The sequence below is a fragment of the Chaetura pelagica genome, unplaced genomic scaffold (genome assembly GCF_000747805.2).
Source record: "Chaetura pelagica isolate M959 unplaced genomic scaffold, ChaPel_1.0 scaffold420, whole genome shotgun sequence".
NCBI lineage: Eukaryota > Metazoa > Chordata > Aves > Apodiformes > Apodidae > Chaetura > Chaetura pelagica.
The window spans coordinates 1,097,312-1,115,339 of NW_009951919.1; the positions used below are offsets into that span (position 1 = coordinate 1,097,312).

Here is an 18,028-nt window from a genome sequence, read left to right on the forward strand (position 1 = left end):
TTTTGGCTTCTTGTGCTTTTCCTCAGCTTCCTTGCTTTGGGTGCAAGTGCAACTGATGGAGCTGCATCTTGTTTCCAGTGCATTCAGGCACAGCTCTGTGGTACTGGGGCTTGGCCTGTAGGCAGAGGAAGACTAAGGAAAACCAAGAAGTTTGCTCATTAACCACCAAAGAGAGGTAATCCAAACAGCAGCTGTCAACTAGGAATGGCACTGGTGGGGGAAGAATATAAAGGCAGTGAGAGGCTGAAGTGTTTGCTTGAAATGTCAATATTCCTCCAAAACAATTGCTTACTGACTTTCGCATTCCCACCACAGAGGCCATCTCTCTCATAGTTGGACATTAAACAAAAAATATCCAAAACCCAATTGGGTACCAAGTGCTTGAAACAAGCAGTTGCACAGAACATGTGGAACTCATTTAAGCCTCAGAAATTTGGGGTAAGTTGGGGGACTCTTTCTTCCATTCACTTTGTTGTTTTGGAAGAAAACTGGTGCAATGTGATGCACAGATGAGTGAGCTCTTGCTTCTGAAATGATGCTGAGCAGCAGATGAGCTGATCTGACGTGCCAGGGTGTTGCTTGCAGAATGTTGCTGGCCAAGGAATTGAGGCAGTTGGCTGCAGCAACTCCTTCTCTTCCCTTTGCATTGGGAGGAGCAAACAAACTGGCCCTGTTTGGCATTTCTTTGTGTCTTATCCAAGTAACCTTGCTCGCCATCCCAAGCAGCTCCAGCCCAGAATTTGCTTTCCCCCCCTTTGGACCAATCATAGAATCCCATACTTGTCTGTGTTGGAAGGGAGCTTCAAGATCATCTAGATCCAACCCCCCCTGTGTGAGCAAAGACACCTCCCACTATACCAGGTTGCTCAAAGCCCCATCTGACCTTGAACACTTCCAGTGGTGGGGCCTCCACAGCTTCTCTGGGTGACCTATTCCAGTGTCTCACCACCCTTACATTGAAGAATTTCCTCCCTATGTCTAACCTAAATCTCCTCTCTTCCAGTTTTAAGCCATTATCCCTTGTCCTCTTGCTACATGCCCTTTTAAAATGTCCCTTCCCAGCTTTCTTGTAGGCCCTCTTCAGATTCTAGAAGGTCACTGAGGTATCCCTGGAGCTTTCTCTTTCCCAGGCTCTTAGACTTGCTTCCAGGTGTTTCTCTTGAGCAACTTTGAGAAGATGTTCAGCAAAGCAAGGAGAGAGCTCTGCAAACAAATAGGAAGAGGTGCATCTTGAGTTTAAGGAAAAGGAGCAATGGTCCCATATCTCCACAACAAAGTCCTGATGAATGTAGCTGGCCTGACTAAGAAGACAGCTGGGAACCAAAGCATTTTGGTGAGCCCACAGTGGTGATGCAGAACAATGGGCAGGGCCTGGTGCTGCCCTAGCAATATTCTCAGAAAGGGGTCAGGGGCTTTTGTGTTGAGTTTTTTTCTTTCCCAAGGACTTCAGAAACCCTTGGAACTATTCCTGCCCTGTGCTGGCCTCTTGCTGCAGAGGCAAGATGGCCTCGTGGCCACCAGGTGCCCAGCATGGACTGACCCAGCCTCTGAGGTGGCTGCTCTCTTGCAGAGCCCTACAGTCTGGTTTGCATTATGGGTGAAGTTTTTAGCAAATTATTGCTCCTTTCTGCTCTGTTTCCATCAAAGAATGGGCAGAGGCTTCCCAGCAGTCAGAGTTTTTGAACAGAGCCCAGATTTGTGTTTTTTGATTGCTTTGTTAACACATGCTTGGCTCTTACCAAGCTGCTGCTCTGCATCATTTGCCTGGTTCCTCTGTTGGGGGATTTGATGCTGTCAGCTTGGGTTATGGTACTTAGTTCCTCCCAAATAAGTGTTTCAGAGGAGCCTTTGGGGGTTTTGTGATGCTGAGCCCCACCAAATGCTGTGGGCAACAGCTCATGTGCTCAGGTGGCCACCTGGAAAGAAATCTGGGAGAGGTGTGAGAGCTGCCACAGTCAGGTGGGGCTCAGTGGGCAAGGGTTGCTCAGCTCACCCCACAGCCCCTTTGGGATCCCCCCAAGACTGGAGTTTGGTGTTACGTGCAGGGCTGTGGTTTTCAGGGAGAGAAAAAGGATTTTGGGCAACTTCTAATTGCCCTCTGCCCTGAAAGGAAATAGTTTTCTAGGCAAGCAAGGAGAGTCTGGAGAGCTCCCTTACCTGCTACTCTCGTGATAAATAAACTAGTGAAGCCTGACATTTGTTGGGGTTTTTTTTCAGTCAGTAATACAACTTAATGGCTAAATACTCATGTTTGGCTTATCTTTTACTTCTGTGACATCTTGCTGTCTTGTTGGAGAAGACTATAAATCAGCTGAAAGATGGGTACAGAAAGCTATGGCCTCAGTGCCAGCCTTGTTTGGGATGCAGATGCCATCAAGGCTGATCTGGGCGTGGCAGCAGCCCCCGGGAAGTTAGAGCAGCCCCCCAGCTACCTACCACAGGCCAAGGGGACCTACCCTGCTGGAAGGACTGGTGGTTGCAAAAAGGTGTTGGCTGAATCAACAGAAGTTGGATGTATTTGAAGTTTAACTCGTGTAAAACCTCAATGAATGCCACGTACAAATGGTTTTCTTGTTAAATCTGGCAACAGGATATTTATTAGGACTTGCTTTGGAGCTCTGCTCTTAGTGGTTTTGAAAATAAGGAAAAAGTTTTATTGATTTACCAAAATATATTTAAAAGACCTGTATCCTTTATGGGGCAGCCAAGCTAGTTAAGTTCCTGTCTTTTTGAGTTATTTCTATCATCTGTTCTCACAGCAAATACACTAGTGCATGGCATGACAAGTGTAAATTATTTTCAAAGTAAAACAATTAGACATAAAAATGTTTTTAAAATAATGTCTCATCATCATTGCTGTTTTGTGCTTGTAAGAGAACTGTAGAGCTATTTGATTTTTGTAAAAAAAGAAGAAACAACTATTTCCTAGTAATGAAAAAGTAGTTTTTAGGTTTGCATGTAGACATGGGTGAAAAGGGAGTTTGTGTTGGACAACACTGAAATAGCTTTTTCCAAACAGAGAAAATTAATAGTGAAGGATTGTTAATAATTATATTAATGCTGAAAAATGTTTCCCTGTGCAGCAATCCCATCCCATTCCAGGGAGACCATCCACACTATATATAGTTAAATGTGAATCACAGACTCTTAGGGGTTGGAAGGGACCTCAAAAGATCATCTAGTCTGCTGAATGAAGCTATCATTATTTTAATGCTTAAATGTAGGAATGTTTCCACCACTGTGTCATGCTGCAGGCTGGCATGATTTCAGAGTCTTGCACTGAGGACCCCAGAAGTCAGGGGAAGTGCAGGAGGAACCTCCACTGGGGACTTGTCTGGGCTCACAGCCATTGCAGTAGGTGTATGTGCAGGATAATTCCTCATATGACCAGTTTCACACGTGGAGTCTCTCTCTTCACAGATATTTAAATGCTGTTGTTTGGAAAGGCAGATCATTATTGTAGCTGAAGTGGTAGTGGAATAGAAGCTTGCTTTTTTATAAGGGCTCCTGGTCTTACAGCAGTGAGGACTTGTGGGAGGGAGGAAGGAGTGTAACTGGAGAGAAGGACAAGGTGCCATCCCAGAGCACTTCTTGTATTCTATTCACTTGCATTAGTGCCAGTGGTTCTCAGCTGCTATTTAGATCTCACATTTCATTTCTCAGTCCCTCTTCTCTTTTCCTTCAGCTGGGAAGCTCAGAGGAGCCACAGCAACCTGGCTGCCTTTCTCCACTTCCCTTGTGATGGCTCTGGCAGGGCATGCATGGCCACAGCTTTTGCCAGAGCTTTCTTATACAAAATTGTGCTGAGGAACTGTGTTGCCAGCAGACACTGTCCTGCTGCTGAAGATTTACAGTGTAGCCTATAGAAAAGGCTGGGCCCTGCTCCCTGGCTGTACTGCAAACCCTGCTGCCTAATGACCCAGGGCCCTTTGCAGGGATACTAAAATATTGTGGTGCTCTTTTGTTCTGACACTTTCCTCCCTTTCAAATGTAAGATTTTACCATTTTTTTCAAAACCACAGAGACAGAGATTGAAGGCAGCCCTTTGAATTTGTCAAAATTTGACTGCAGGGTTCCTTCCGACCCCTGTGCTAATTTTTAGCAGAGCAGGAAACATTAAAAATAACCATAAGAGAAGATTTCCCAACTCAGAAGGATTGTCCTCTTAATAATCTCTGGCTTAGTTTTCACTAGATATTCCCCTCTCCCCTTAAAATTCCTGTAATGCTGCTTAGTGCAAGTACATCCCTGCCAGCAGCAGTAACAGCACTGGAGGAGGAAGGCAGAGGGCCAGTGAGCCAGGCTGGCAACCAGGCTTGTTCTGAGCAAGGGTAAGGAATTTAAGGGGGAAATTCTTAGTATTTATTGGAAGAGATTTTGTATATGAGTCAGAGCTTGCAAGCTCTACATCTTCCCTCTTTGGCAGTTCCCTCAGAACTGTTTGCTGTCCTTCAGCTGTTTCCTGCATCAGGTGAATCTCACTTTTGCAATGAGAGGTGACATTTTGGTGCTATAGCTCAAAACTTCTGAACTTCTGATGTGAAACAAAACAAATTTTGAAAAAAAGAATAATTTGTTTTACAACTTATCTGAACATAGCCTCTTCTTCTGAAACTACCATGTTGTGTGGCCAAACCAAGGTGTGCAGCAAGAGTACATGATGTAGTAACAAGTTCTGCTCAGGACCCAACATGTTATCTAGCCCCTGTCTACATTCTCAGCATCATTGTATAATTATGTATCATTATATAATATATTATTAATGGATACCATAAAATATGTAGCATTATATCAATAATGTCTTCAAGCAGGCAATGGCAGTAGGGGGTACACCATGGTTTGGGTCATTACACCTGCAGGAACACCATGTGTCTACATTACTGTTTGTTGAGGGGTTAAAGCAAGGTGAGTAATTGCAGTTACCACTCACCCCTGCTCTGTGTTGCCAGCTCCTCCCAACCTGGTAACCTGAGGGTTCCAGCTGGATGTTGTGGTTGTATTGGCTTTATCAAACTGACAGCAATGTTTCTCTCTCCAAATGTGGAGGATGCCCTGCAGAGCTGTGCTGGCCCAGCATCAAATGGTGACGGTCCTTACCAGTGTGTGGTCAGAAAATGAGATCTGAGCTGATTACAGCTGGGAGAGGACTCTGACATCCACTGGTGTTGGCTGGAATCACATCAGTGTCATCTGCCTTAAAGCACCTGGAATCCATGGGTTTTGTTCTGCTTGGCCAGTGCAGTGAAGTCTTGGTCAGAACCAAGTTTAAGGGAAAGTTGATTTAATTTTCTCTCTGCCTTGTCTTAAGGGTTTGTCCTAGGCAGACAGTTCATCCCCTCTTGATGCAATGAGCATTTAATGATGTAAAGAGCTGGGTGTGATTGGGAGCAAAAGGCTTGTAATTGAGAGAGGGCAAAGGCATGAGTGAAACTTATTCCTGGGCACAAAGCACAGCATGAAGCCACTGTGGTGCTTTCTCTTACCTGGGCCCTGTAATGGGGTGTCCAGAAAGCTCAGTTTTCTTATGTTTTGTGCTGTTAATTTAAGTGGGAGTGATTTTTGTCTCCACAAATTGAAAACTTGTACAAAGGTGGTTTTTGACTGGGGGAATAGGGTGTTACTTGTGTTCCTGTTCCTCAGTTGTCAAATAAACTAAAGACTGCTTGGTCTTTAACTAAAATTACATAGAGCAGAATTCAAATAAAGGATATTAATGATCTCCACACTTGGGTGTTCTGGAAAGGTGCAGGCAATCAAGTAAGCGAGCCCAGATTTCAGATGCTCCCTCCTCCTTAACACGTGCAAGCCTCTGCCTGCTCTCCAAACCCTGCCTTTGCTGACACAGATGTTTGGCTGGGCAGGTAGAGCAGAGTCAGTTAAATCTCCAGCCCAAACTAACCAAGTGTTGAGAAGTCTGAGTTAGTCTTGCCCGTTCAGTGGCATGGTTGGCCAAAAGCCTCTTTGGGAGCCCAGTGAATATTTTTTCTCTCAAGCATTAAATGCTTTCCCTCAAAGAAACATCCTTTGAATAGGCCATTGTTTTCCTTCTGGATGTTCCTTTGTCAACTGATACAAGAATAGCTAAAAGACAATTAATTGGTATTGCAAATTAAGAAATAAAATAAATGTGGGACTTCTACTCCTTGGAGGAGTGGAATGTGCTGTGATTTCTCTGTTCAAGTCCTGTGTCTTGTCCTCTGGAAACCAGAGAGCTGCATTGGGGGCTTCAGGGAACCCATCTCAAACAATCATATGTTTAGGAAAAAAACACAGTTCAAACTACATTTGCTTTGGTGGGTTGTCCCAGTGAACAGGGCTGTAGTGTGAGGAGATGTTTCAGTCCAGCATGTCTGCAGATGGAGCCAGGAGGTCTGTGGCTCTGTCTGGAGAGGACCTTTGCCCAGTGAAGCCTGTTAGTGTCTTTTGGACATCTGAGGGTAGAAGGTGGTGTCCAAGGGCTTTGCTGACTCATAACCATTGTGCTGTGTCTCTGCAGGAATGGTTTGCAGGGCTGAGCTTTCTTTGGGTTTAAATGAGGAAAGGTTTGATGGTCTCAAGTGGCAGGTTGCGAGTGGGTGGAAGTGCAGTTCTTTTGGGATTTACTCTAACATCGAGTTTAGAACTGCTCTTCCTCTCAAGTGCCTGTGTGCCAGCTCTAGCTGAGAGCAGGGGCAGCTCTGGCTTTGTCTGTGGACCTTAAGGCATCTGTGCTTCCTCTCCCCATGTGCACTTGTTCTCAAAATCAAGGTTTACTATGGCCCAGTATGTTCCCTGGCTTCATGTTAGTTAAGGGCTTACCTGTCAGAAATGGAGAAGAAATCATATTTATCATGTTGATTTACTATGCACTCCTGCAGTCAACCCTAGAGAGGGGAGGCCTGGGGAAGAACTGGGGTAACCAAGTGCTTGGTCCTGCAGATACGAGTGTGCTTCCAGCTTTTTAAGACTGCAGATGAGCAACGCACATAGATATCAGTCTGTGGGCAGATGGACCCTTCCTCTGTAGGAAAACACCCTGTCCCATCAGTGACACTTAGCACTGTAGCCTGAGGGGGATGGTTGATCCCCACGTCTTGGGTAAAATAGCAGAGTTTCAGCAAGTCCTTTTGTGAAAACAAATGGTGCAGATCCGAGGTTGATGAGATCTGCTCAGTTTAGCCAAATCAGGCATGTTTTACTGCTGCTCTTTCAGAGCCTTTAAAAACCTCAGGGAGCCCTGAGTGCAGTGCCAGAGCAGTGTCACCCTGTCCCTGTCACTAACCCTGTTGCTTCCTCTCACGCTCCTTTATACTCTGCAAATTGTTTGACACCTCTTACTATGCTTCTATGAAACCTTCCTGCTGGATTGCATGGATGAAGGATTAGGTTATAAGTACCGTAGCCAAAGATTGTACTGTATGTAAGTAGAGCCTCTTTCAGAGCATGACTTTTATTGCTATGTTTGTCAACTGATTTTTAAAAAATTATTCTTTTTTTTAACAGTAGTGTCTTCTCCTTCACTTTTCAGGGGCCTCTTGGTTTGGATGGCAAACCAGTAAGTACCATGTAGCGTGTTTCTATTCATGTGGCTCTGCAACCGATAAGCAGAATCTCAACTATTATTTGTGTATTACTACATATATAACTGATTAAGGAGACAATATTTTATTTAGGGAAATTATTCTGTGGTCTGTAACACAAGTAAGTTTGAATTCTGAGCCTGGGCTGGCCAGCATAGCCAGAGGTGAGCTTTTCTGTACCTGTCAGCTCACCTCAGCTGCTTCTTGCCCTCTTGCACCAGTTCAGCTAGTGGAGGCTTTGCAGATGGGCAGCAGACCAAACTTGGGAAATAAACTCCAATAGCATCCTGGAAGAAGCAAAGTCTCAGTAATCTCAGTTGTGTGCTCCTGGCACTGAAGTGGTATCATAAAAATAATTGTTCTCAAACTGGGTTCATTTGCCTCTGAAGGTACCAAGCGGGAAGTGTTTGAGAGTGCCTGGTGTCCACACAGTATTTTTGGGACACCCTGGACTTCATTTTATGAGCTATTTGCTTGACTTCATTTTTTCTGGGAAGCCCTGTAGGTACTCAGGTGCTCCACTCTCTTCTTTTAGAGAACCACTGACTTTTCTTTTATTGTCAAACTGTTTGAGCAGCAGCCAGATCTGATCCCTTCAGCTGGGTGTTTGCAGGAGGTCACAACTTTTTGTCTTGCCTTCCCCCCCCCACCCCTCTTCCACCACGTTTACTAGAGGGCATAATCTGAATTCTTTTCAAGCTCTCGTCCTAAACTGATTTTTTTTCAATGCAGACAGAAGTAATTTGGCCCTTGCAATTGAAATGTTACAGCAGATGTTTATTTCTAGCCAGCTAGGGAGTATTTTGCTATAGCTGTATATTGTTGTGATTGGTTTATATCCTACCCTTGAAGATGACAAATGTGAATTATAAGAAAACCAGAAAGAAAGCATTAGAAAAGAAGAAAGGCCAGCTCACAGCCCTGTGCTCAGGGCTTGGCTTAGAGTTAGCAAAACCTGAGATGGAAGAACAGCACAAGTCCTGGCCACATGCTCCTGTGGCTGCTGTCAAGAGGGCATAATCTGAATTCTTTTCAAGCTCTCGTCCTAAACTGATTTTTTTTCAATGCAGACAGAAGTAATTTGGCCCTTGCAATTGAAATGTTACAGCAGATGTTTATTTCTAGCCAGCTAGGGAGTATTTTGCTATAGCTGTATATTGTTGTGATTGGTTTATATCCTACCCTTGAAGATGACAAATGTGAATTATAAGAAAACCAGAAAGAAAGCATTAGAAAAGAAGAAAGGCCAGCTCACAGCCCTGTGCTCAGGGCTTGGCTTAGAGTTAGCAAAACCTGAGATGGAAGAACAGCACAAGTCCTGGCCACATGCTCCTGTGGCTGCTGTCAGCTGCCAGGTGTGCCTGTGCAGTGGGCAGGAGCCAGACCTCTGAGTGAGAGGCAGGGAAAATCCCAACGAAAAAGCAAACTTTATCAAACAGCCAGACTCAAACCAGACTGATCTTGATCTGTTCCATGACAGCAAGGGGCCAGCAGCCTTGCTTAGAGCCAAATTAACAGCAGGAGGGATGCTGCAGGGGGATGCAGATGCTCTTGGCTTCTCTGCTGACCTTCCTCCCCTGCATCCCAACAGGTCCTGCTTGGGCAAACACCCTGAATGGGGCTGAACCCTGAGATTCAGTATCTGTGCTGGAAAGAGGATGCAGAGCAGGGACATCAGAGGGTGATTCTGCAGCTTCTCTTTGGGGGTGCAGTGTCTCTGCCTGCCTGTCTTACAGAAAGCTGCTTAGAGGCAAGATGACTTATGTCTTCAGCAAACAGGCCAAAGAAAGCAGCCCATCCTCCTTGTTTATTTCAAACATATGAATAATTGTTGTAATGATATGCTGAGCATGTGTTTTTCAAAAAATAATACAAGAAATCTCTTGCACATATTTAGAGTCACATGTTGTCAGGCAGCTGTCACACTGCACGCCTGGCTCTGGTCCTCTCTGGCCTGCAAGAGCAGGCAAGACCTCCTTGGTGCTTTTTGGTAGTGTGCTGCTCATGTGAAGCAATCTATAACTTCAAATAATAGCAAGACTAACTTACAATGTCAAACATGGCTTGGGTGTGTAAAGTGATGAATGCAGTCTCCTTGGTTCTGCTGTTGTGTGCATTGATGATTTGCTGTCTCTTAACTTGTATCCTTTTCTATTTCCAGGGACCTCCAGGACCAAAAGGGGAGAAGGTAAAGATCATATTAATATGTGGCTTTGGGGGAAGCACTGTATATCTCCTTCCTGCTGTAACTCTCTCAGTTCGGGTTACCCAGTACTCCAGCATGGCGTTGCTACTGGGTTTGTTGGGATGCAGAGCCATGACAACGTATTCTCAGGTTGCTTTTGGAAGAGCCCTGGGAAGGGGAGGGAAGAAGGAAATTGCAAAGATTAGAGAGGAATAAATATGGCTTTAAAGCTCATCCATGGTGTAGTAACCCCCTAAGGGTTAGGAGTGGCACACAACTCTCTCCTTGCTTTCCACCAAGAGCAAAGCTGTGGGCTCCATTGCTCTGTGTTTGCATGACATTTTCCCATGAAACTGGAGAAGGCAAAGAAGGTCATTACTGTACTGAAAGTGATGTTAATTCTCTCATATGTAGGACATAAGCAGTTGCTAGGGGAGCCTTAGAGCTGGAAACAATCTGCTATTTCTGATTTATTATCTATTTTAATGCCTGCCAGGGCAGAATCTTTCCCTATTGTGTTGTCTCGAGCCCTTCTCCTCCCTGGTTTTGAATACATTAAGCAATAAGACTCTTGCCACTCCCCTTGTGTGCTGTTCCTGTGTCCAGCTTGACCCTGCCCTCAGTCCTTTGTGGTTGAAATTTGAACTCTCAAAGCTGACCTTTGCTGTTTTGCCTGACGCGCAGGGTGAAGCGGGGGACGTCGGCCCGAGGGTGAGTATTGACACGGCACAATGATTTATTCTGCAGTCTGTCTGTACTCAGTCCCTGCACAAAACAAGGCTTCATGCAGCTTTCTTGATGCAAACTGAGGTATGGTAACAGTTCTGGAAATGTTTAATTTTGCCACTGGAACTCTTTGTGGTGGTGATGTTCCAGATGTTTGACCATGGGGAAACAAGAGTTGAAGACCTTCAGATACCTCATGAAGGGTTTTGCTTTTACTGGACTTTCCTATCCCTGATTCCAGTGTCAGAGACAAACTCCATCTTCCTCTCAAAGCTGTGGTGCTTATTGTCTTTAGAGCACCATTATGTGGTGGTGAGACCTGGTGTCCCAAGGCAAGACCCAGCATGGTATTGTGCAGGATGGAAAGTTCCTCCTCTTTCGGGAAGCTGCCTGTCTGGGAGCACAGGCTGCTTTTGATTGCAAATGAAGGGTTTAAGGAAAACTGTTTTTGCAATGGCAGCAGTAACACAAAGTCTCCTGTGTCAGGGCTGAGAGACAGGAGGGCTCACCACGAGTTCTGCAGTATCTTTGAGGTGGGCTCCATCATAGTAATGGAGGTGTGGTTGGCCATGTTTTATGGACACCTGCTAGAAACCCCTCTGTGTGGGTGTTGGGAGATGCTGCCATACTGGTCCTTCAGAGGGCTCAGTTTCAGAGCTGGCACCCAAAGGTCAGCTGGTAGGTTTGGATGTGGTTGCTGGAAATGTGGCCTGGGCATCAGTGGTTAACATCAGGCAGGATTCCTCAGACATTTTTCTTTTTTTTTCCCCCAGAGGCTGTTAAGTCACTTGAAGTTGATGTTGTTTTCTCAAGCAGCTCCCAGCTGCCTTGGGTACATTTAAAACTTTCACTCTCAGGCTCAAAAGGCCCTTAAAATTTCTCCAATAGACTCCATGCTCTGCATGGTCAAGGAGGGGCTTGGCGTAAGGTCTCCACCTTGCCACAGAGCCCACCCACATCCTCAGAAAAGGCTTTAAGAGGTGCTTCAGAGGCACATGGGGGTGAGTTTTCACTCCTTGGCCATGGCTGTGGGTGACTTTGGGGCTGGTGACTATACCAATGCTGGAGGAGATGCCCAGGCTCCCAAGCCCTGGTGGTCTGTGCCGGATAACGTGGGAACCCACCTCCTGCCGCGGCTCCTGTTGGCACCGCGGGAGATGCTCTGGGCTCCTTCTGGACTTGCAGGGGCAGGTGCCAGCTCCCAAGGTAACGCTTGTTCTGTGTTTTAATCTACCAATGAAGTTGTGCTTCTTTTTTCCCCCCACCCCTGATCTGCATTTGTCCAGATTTCATTTTACTTTTATTTATGTCTTTTTGCACAAGAGTAAGGAAAAGGCTCAGAAACCACTTGAGAGGAAAGGGAGAGAAACAAGCCTGGCAGAGCCATGCACAAGTGGGTCTAACAACTGGTGCCTGGCTTTGAAAATAGCTTCCTTTATGTCTTCAGACACTCAGGGTTGTGGATGGGATATGAAACTTCTTGATGCCTTCTGGCCCAGATTATTTTTATTTCTTAGTTTTTTCTATCTCCTTCCTCAAGTTTCAGTGGTGGCTTTGTTTAGCTGACTTTGAAAGATGTGTTGCAGCAAGTCATCGCATCAACAGGAGGATAAATGACTAGGAATAAATCCAGTGCTGTCTCCCTTGTAAGCGTGCGTGTCTGTGGGCAGTGGAGCAGGGATAGTGTGTGTCAGTGAACACAAAAATATTATCATTGGGGATGATAGATTAAAAGGCAATAATGCTTGGGGCAGCTTTAGAGGGACTGTTTGCAGTGGAAGTGAGATGAAGGCAGTAAGAGATTAGCTACTGATTATGTTCATGTCTGCAGTGCTGCTCTTTCTGTCTCCAAGAAACACCTGCTGACAGCGTGGGCAGCAAAGAAATGATTGCCCATGGGAATGTCTGATGCAGATGCTGGAGGGTGATTTTGGAGAGCTGAGGAAGGCATTCACATCGGGTTGTCTCAGGCACTGAAGCTAATGTGTGCAAACAGCATCAGGGAGGCTGCTGTGGAGCATCAGCTAACCAGCACAAGGACTAAATTTATTTTTATTTTATTTTACTTTATTTTGGAGCGTTATGTTGAAATGGTTAAATGAAGTGCCAGTGCTAAGTGAAGTGCCAGGCTTCTGTGCGTTAGTTTCTGTTGCTATCCAGAGTCAGACCCACAGGCCAGTTAGCCCAGTGTCCCATGAGCAGACACATCAGGAGAGTGTAAATACAGAGCAGGAATATGTAATTCCCCCCACACTTAACTGCTTTCCTGGAGCCTGGTTATCCATGGATGTTTCTTGGGCCAAAAATTGTCTCTGCATTTAATAGCCCTTAGGGCTGTTCACCATTCAGAGCCCCATCTGTAACAGGGATTGTTTAACATTTGGATTTGGTGGGATATACAATGTGTTTGGCCTCTGAATAAATGGAAGTTGTCATTTCACATGGAAATAGGGCTGGGCTTGGGAGGTGTTTACTTGGATGGTGCTCAGCAATCTGAGGGGTAAGAAAAAAGTTGGTTCCTGTCTTGCTCCTTGGGCTTTTCTGAAAAATCCCACTTAATGTTCTTGTGTATCTTCACACATGTAAGAAGCTGTAAAACCAGGTCCTTTGGGTCTACCAGAAAACCTTTTGCCCTCAGTAGAGCCTTTCTGGTGGTTTCTGTAGTATCCAGGGGGCCAGATGAAGGGCAAGGGCTCTGTCCCAATTAATTTTGATGCGACAGCATCTTGGTTTTCATAAATCTCAGCTTTTCAGCATTGTTCCTCCCAAAAAATGGGAGATTTAAGTGAGTGACAAACTAAAGACTCTCCCTACAGCTTGGAAAAGCTTTTTGAAAGGGCTTTATTTGCTAGGGTTGGTTTTTTGTTTGTTTTTTTTCCTTTCTGACTTTGCTTTTACCCTCCCTTTCTGAGATGTCTGTGTTACAACATCTGTGCTCACTGTACCTGTGCACTCCTGCTGCTAAGTCTGTTCTGGAAGGCTGGGCAGGAGGTGGGCTTGCCTATTCTGCAATATCTACCCCCAAATTGAGGCTTGGGGTTATCTGTTACTTTTGTGAAAGGTTTAAAAGCTCTCTGGGCAATTTGGACAAGAGGTTTGTTCCTTAGAAACCTTCCAAAATCCTCAGGTGGGATGTGCTCTGTGTTCCCACAGGGATCCTTGTGGCTTTGCTCCATCCTGTTGGTCCTCCTGTTGATGTGTGCAGGGGTGTATGAGGGAAAGGGAGGCAAGCAGTGTCCTGGGAAAGGAAATGTCTTACTGCTTCTCCCTAGATAAATAAGTGGGAAGGCTAAAATACAATAGCAATGACTATTGACATGGTCTGAATACATTGTTTTTGCATCATATAAATCTGAGAGATTTATCTTCATTTTTCAGGCTGGGGAATACATCAGTATTCATTTTAGCCTCTGAAAAAAAATAATATAATATTTGGTCTCAGGAGAAATGCTGGGATATATTCCCTGTGGGGTTTCCTGGAATAATGCTTTTTATTCTGCAGTAGGGGAATCCTCTGTACCCAGCTGTTTTGAATGTCCTATTGTAAACTCATGAAAAGATACTTTTTCCCTTATGTCTGTTTACCAAGTTCCAGTGTGTCCAGAACGTTCAAACAACCCCAGTTGGCCACCTAGATTATTTTCCTCCTCGTTAATTAATTCACCAAGATGATTTGTTATATGTGGTTACAGCCTTTCAAACTCATTCTTCAGCTGTGCTTTTATCTTAAATTCTTGCTCTTTCCTCCTCTGCCTCCCACTGTACCTGACTAGATGGTTTTTCCACGGCTCAATCACGGATTTCTGGCTAACGATCAGCTTGTCTTTAGCCGGCGAGTGCTCAAGGTAGATCTTGGTTTGCTGTGATTCTTTGAGTTGCTCCTTCTCTCTGGCTGGAAGTGCATTATTGTTGCTATTGTTTGTCATGACCATTTTCAGAGGTGCTTGTCGGGAATGTGCTTGAGTGAAACCCTGTTGGAATTTCAGGGGAGTTTTGTCAAAGGAGACATAAAAGTGGTGGATTTAGGATTTGGCCACTTGTGAAAAATGGGGCTCAAGCAGTAAAATCCTATAAATATTGGTATTAACAGTGCAGGCATTGGAAATAAATTTATTAAATAAAATGTATTAAAACTAGAGTTGTCTAAATTCTCATACTTTAAATGTGACGTTTTAATTAGGCAAAATTCAGTGGGAGACTCTTGACATAATTGGATGCAGTGTTCAGCATTTGCAACAGGGTATTTTTTAAAAATTCTGCAAGTGATTTAGGAGCACAGATCTTGTTGAAAGGCCGTGGGGTTTGTGCTGCTAAGTCACTTAAGGACTTCTGGAAATCCCACACTTGTCCCTGATTTGAGGGTGGACCACATATTAAATAAAGTCCTCTTACTGCCTCGGTGGTAACCCTTGCAGATGTTGCTAAAAGATTTATGAGGTGGCCTTTCCATGAGGCTTTCCATTGTGCAGCCACATGGCTGTGCCCGGCCCTGGGGCTGGGCTGCAGTGGTTGGTAGGGGATTGGGAGCCCATAACTGGGAAGTGGAGCCCCCTGGGATGCTCCTCTCTGGAGTGGGCACCTACCAAAGCTTCACAGTCACACAGAAATACAGCTGCTGCTTTTTTCTTTGCACCCAAGCAACACTGGGTGTGAGCTACACTGGATGTCAATATATGACCTTGGCTGGTTTTTAAGGATACTACTAAAAGCTACTCTTTTTTTTTTTTTTTAAATTAATGAGGTTTTTTTTGTGTGGTCCACTAAGCTATGAAAGTGTGTGCATGCTCCCCACCAGCATGTTGTTGGGTCTGGGTTATTTCTGGGTGCAGACAGTCACTGGGCAAGGGCTTAATGAGATAAAACCTCATTGGAAGGCACTGAGCAAAATCCTGCTCAAGAATCCAGACCCAATGGGTGTGAAGCAGCCATGAGCTCCCAGCCTTCCTAATTGGCAGCTGTAATTAAATTCCTCCAGGACAGTGGAGGCCTGGATGCTGATGGCCCAGAGATGCAGTGCATGTGTCACAGGCACCCAATGGCCACCGCTTTCCAGTGCTGCTTCATCTCACCATGTCTGTGTGAACTTCTTCCAGGGTGATCAAGGTCAAGATGGAGCCACTGGCCCCCCTGGTCCTCCAGGTCCCCCGGGTGCCCGGGGGCCTCCTGGTGACACAGGAAAGGATGGCCCAAGAGGACCTTCAGGCCCCCCTGTAAGAACTGGAGATGCACAGTGAGCATGTGTCAGGCAGTCCCCAGCCCAGCAAGGGAGAGGAGGGTGAAGGCTGGCCCCAGCCCCTGAGTTCCCAGCCTAGGCCAGCAGTTGGGCTCTGATGTTCACTCACACAGCAAAGCTTTGGGGCATGGGGCCAAGGGAGCAGGAGGGCACCTTTCATCTTCAGTATTGAAGCAAAGAGCTGGACCTGGAACATGTACTTACAGGTGCTGGTTGTAACTCAGAGTCCAAGGATCTGTTCCCTGATCTGTAGCCTTCAGACAACCTGTTGCAGATCTCTAGATTGCTGGCAATTCATGTAGTAAAGAAAAAGGCTGAAATACTGTGCTACTGAACATCCTGGTTACCCATGGGTGTTTTGGAGAATGAGTGATCATAGTTTCAGTGTTGGCCTTTTTATTTTTGCAGGGTGTGAAAGGCGAGCCAGGAGAGGAAGGCCTCATGGTTAGTACTGCCCAGCAGCATCTGTGTGTGCGTGCCCCTCGTCCCTCTCACTTTCATTCTTGAGCTCTCTGCAACAAGTGCTTTTGTGTTGTTACTTATGGAGGCCAAAAAAACCACCCCATGGGAAATTACAGAGGCCCTAACATGGATGTTTGTCCAGGGGCACCTGTGCCCTGAGGAGAAAAGAGGCCAATCTGTGCTGTTCTGGATAGATGTGCTGCTCCTGTGTCCCCAGCCTGTGCCCCTCTGAAACCTCCTGGCATTGTAACTCCAATTCACTAAGGTCTTGGTTGGATATAAAAGGTGCTTGTTGTACGTAAAACACACAAGCCATAAAACATATGTAGTATTTACTGGGAGAACAGATAACTTAGAGCTGTATTTGAAAGGGAAGAGAAATTGGCAACTGTGTCATTTTTTTCATGGGAATTAAAATACTCTTGGAAATGCTTTTATCCTGTTACACTCTTGTCAAACAAGCATACCAACTACTTTTACATTCAACAGGGTGCCAGGGGACCTCCAGGACCAAAGGTGAGTAACAAGTAATTTCTAATTTGTCTAATTTAAACATGAATTCTTGAAATATTTCTTGAAATATAAGGGGGGGTGGAGGTGGACATACATTTTGCAGTGGATTTTGGCTCATCTGTATTGATCAGAAACAGAACTCAAATGAGCCATTGACTTGGAGCTGTAAATGTCTGCCTGAATGTGTCACCTACTCAAAAAGCACAGCCACTGCCCACCTTAACAGCTTGAAATGGGGGCTGGAAGCTGGTGTCCTGTAGGATTGTGCTTTCTGGCATTTTGGGGGGGTATAAAGATGATCAACACAAGCCAAGTCTTTTAACTTTGCAGTCAATTATGAGTATCTACATAATTGGTCTTATTTGCTGTTATGTCCCTAAACTTTTTCTCTTCTGTGTTTGTTGCTGTTGAAGGGTGAGCCTGGCAGCCAAGGGAAAAAGGTAAAATGGTGATTGATTTTTTTTTTTTGCTTTACTTTTACTCAGTGCTTGATTAGGGAAACCATTGCCAGAGGCCAATGGAGAAGCTGTGGCAATGCCTGTTGGTACTGAGCCCTTCCTTGTGTTCCCCAGGGTTTCTCACCCATGCAGCCCCCACGTGTGGGCACAGCAGTGCCTGCAGCCTGCTTGTCATTCCCACAAGCAAGCCAGAAGCTGCAATCACATCTGCCCAACAGACAAAGAAAAAAACCAGCAAATACCAAACAAAGCAGTAGGTCTTGAGCCCTTTCACTCCAGTCATTCAGGCTGAACTGAGGGGTGCCTAGAGGCTGTTATCCTTGAAATGGGGGCTGGAAGCTGGTGTCCTGTAGGATTGTGCTTTCTGGCATTTTGGGGGGGTATAAAGATGATCAACACAAGCCAAGTCTTTTAACTTTGCAGTCAATTATGAGTATCTACATAATTGGTCTTATTTGCTGTTATGTCCCTAAACTTTTTCTCTTCTGTGATTGTTGCTGTTGAAGGGTGAGCGTGGCAGCCAAGGGAAAAAGGTAAAATGCAGTTGGTTTTTTTTTTTTGCTTTACTTTTACTCAGTGCTTGATTAGGGAAACCATTGCCAGAGGCCAATGGAGAAGCTGTGGCAATGCCTGTTGGTACTGAGCCCTTCCTTGTGTTCCCCAGGGTTTCTCACCCATGCAGCCCCCACGTGTGGGCACAGCAGTGCCTGCAGCCTGCTTGTCATTCCCACAAGCAAGCCAGAAGCTGCAATCACATCTGCCCAACAGACAAAGAAAAAAACCAGCAAATACCAAACAAAGCAGTAGGTCTTGAGCCCTTTCACTCCAGTCATTCAGGCTGAACTGAGGGGTGCCTAGAGGCTGTTATCAGCCCAGCAGCCCCTGGGATGGG

At 45.4% G+C, this 18,028-nt stretch overlaps 1 protein-coding gene across 1 annotated transcript in view; it reads left to right on the top strand.

The window, feature by feature from the left end:
* The first annotated feature begins 1,252 nt into the window (after positions 1–1,252).
* Positions 1,253–18,028, top strand: part of COL23A1 (collagen, type XXIII, alpha 1) — a 30,829-nt gene continuing 14,053 nt past the window's right edge. The window contains exons 1-8 of the mRNA XM_009995630.1: positions 1,253–1,333; positions 7,508–7,534; positions 9,721–9,747; positions 10,429–10,455; positions 15,564–15,680; positions 16,112–16,147; positions 16,655–16,681; positions 17,092–17,118. Of these exons, the coding sequence (XP_009993932.1) occupies positions 1,253–1,333; positions 7,508–7,534; positions 9,721–9,747; positions 10,429–10,455; positions 15,564–15,680; positions 16,112–16,147; positions 16,655–16,681; positions 17,092–17,118 (369 nt within the window). The remainder of the gene's footprint in view (positions 1,334–7,507; positions 7,535–9,720; positions 9,748–10,428; positions 10,456–15,563; positions 15,681–16,111; positions 16,148–16,654; positions 16,682–17,091; positions 17,119–18,028) is intronic.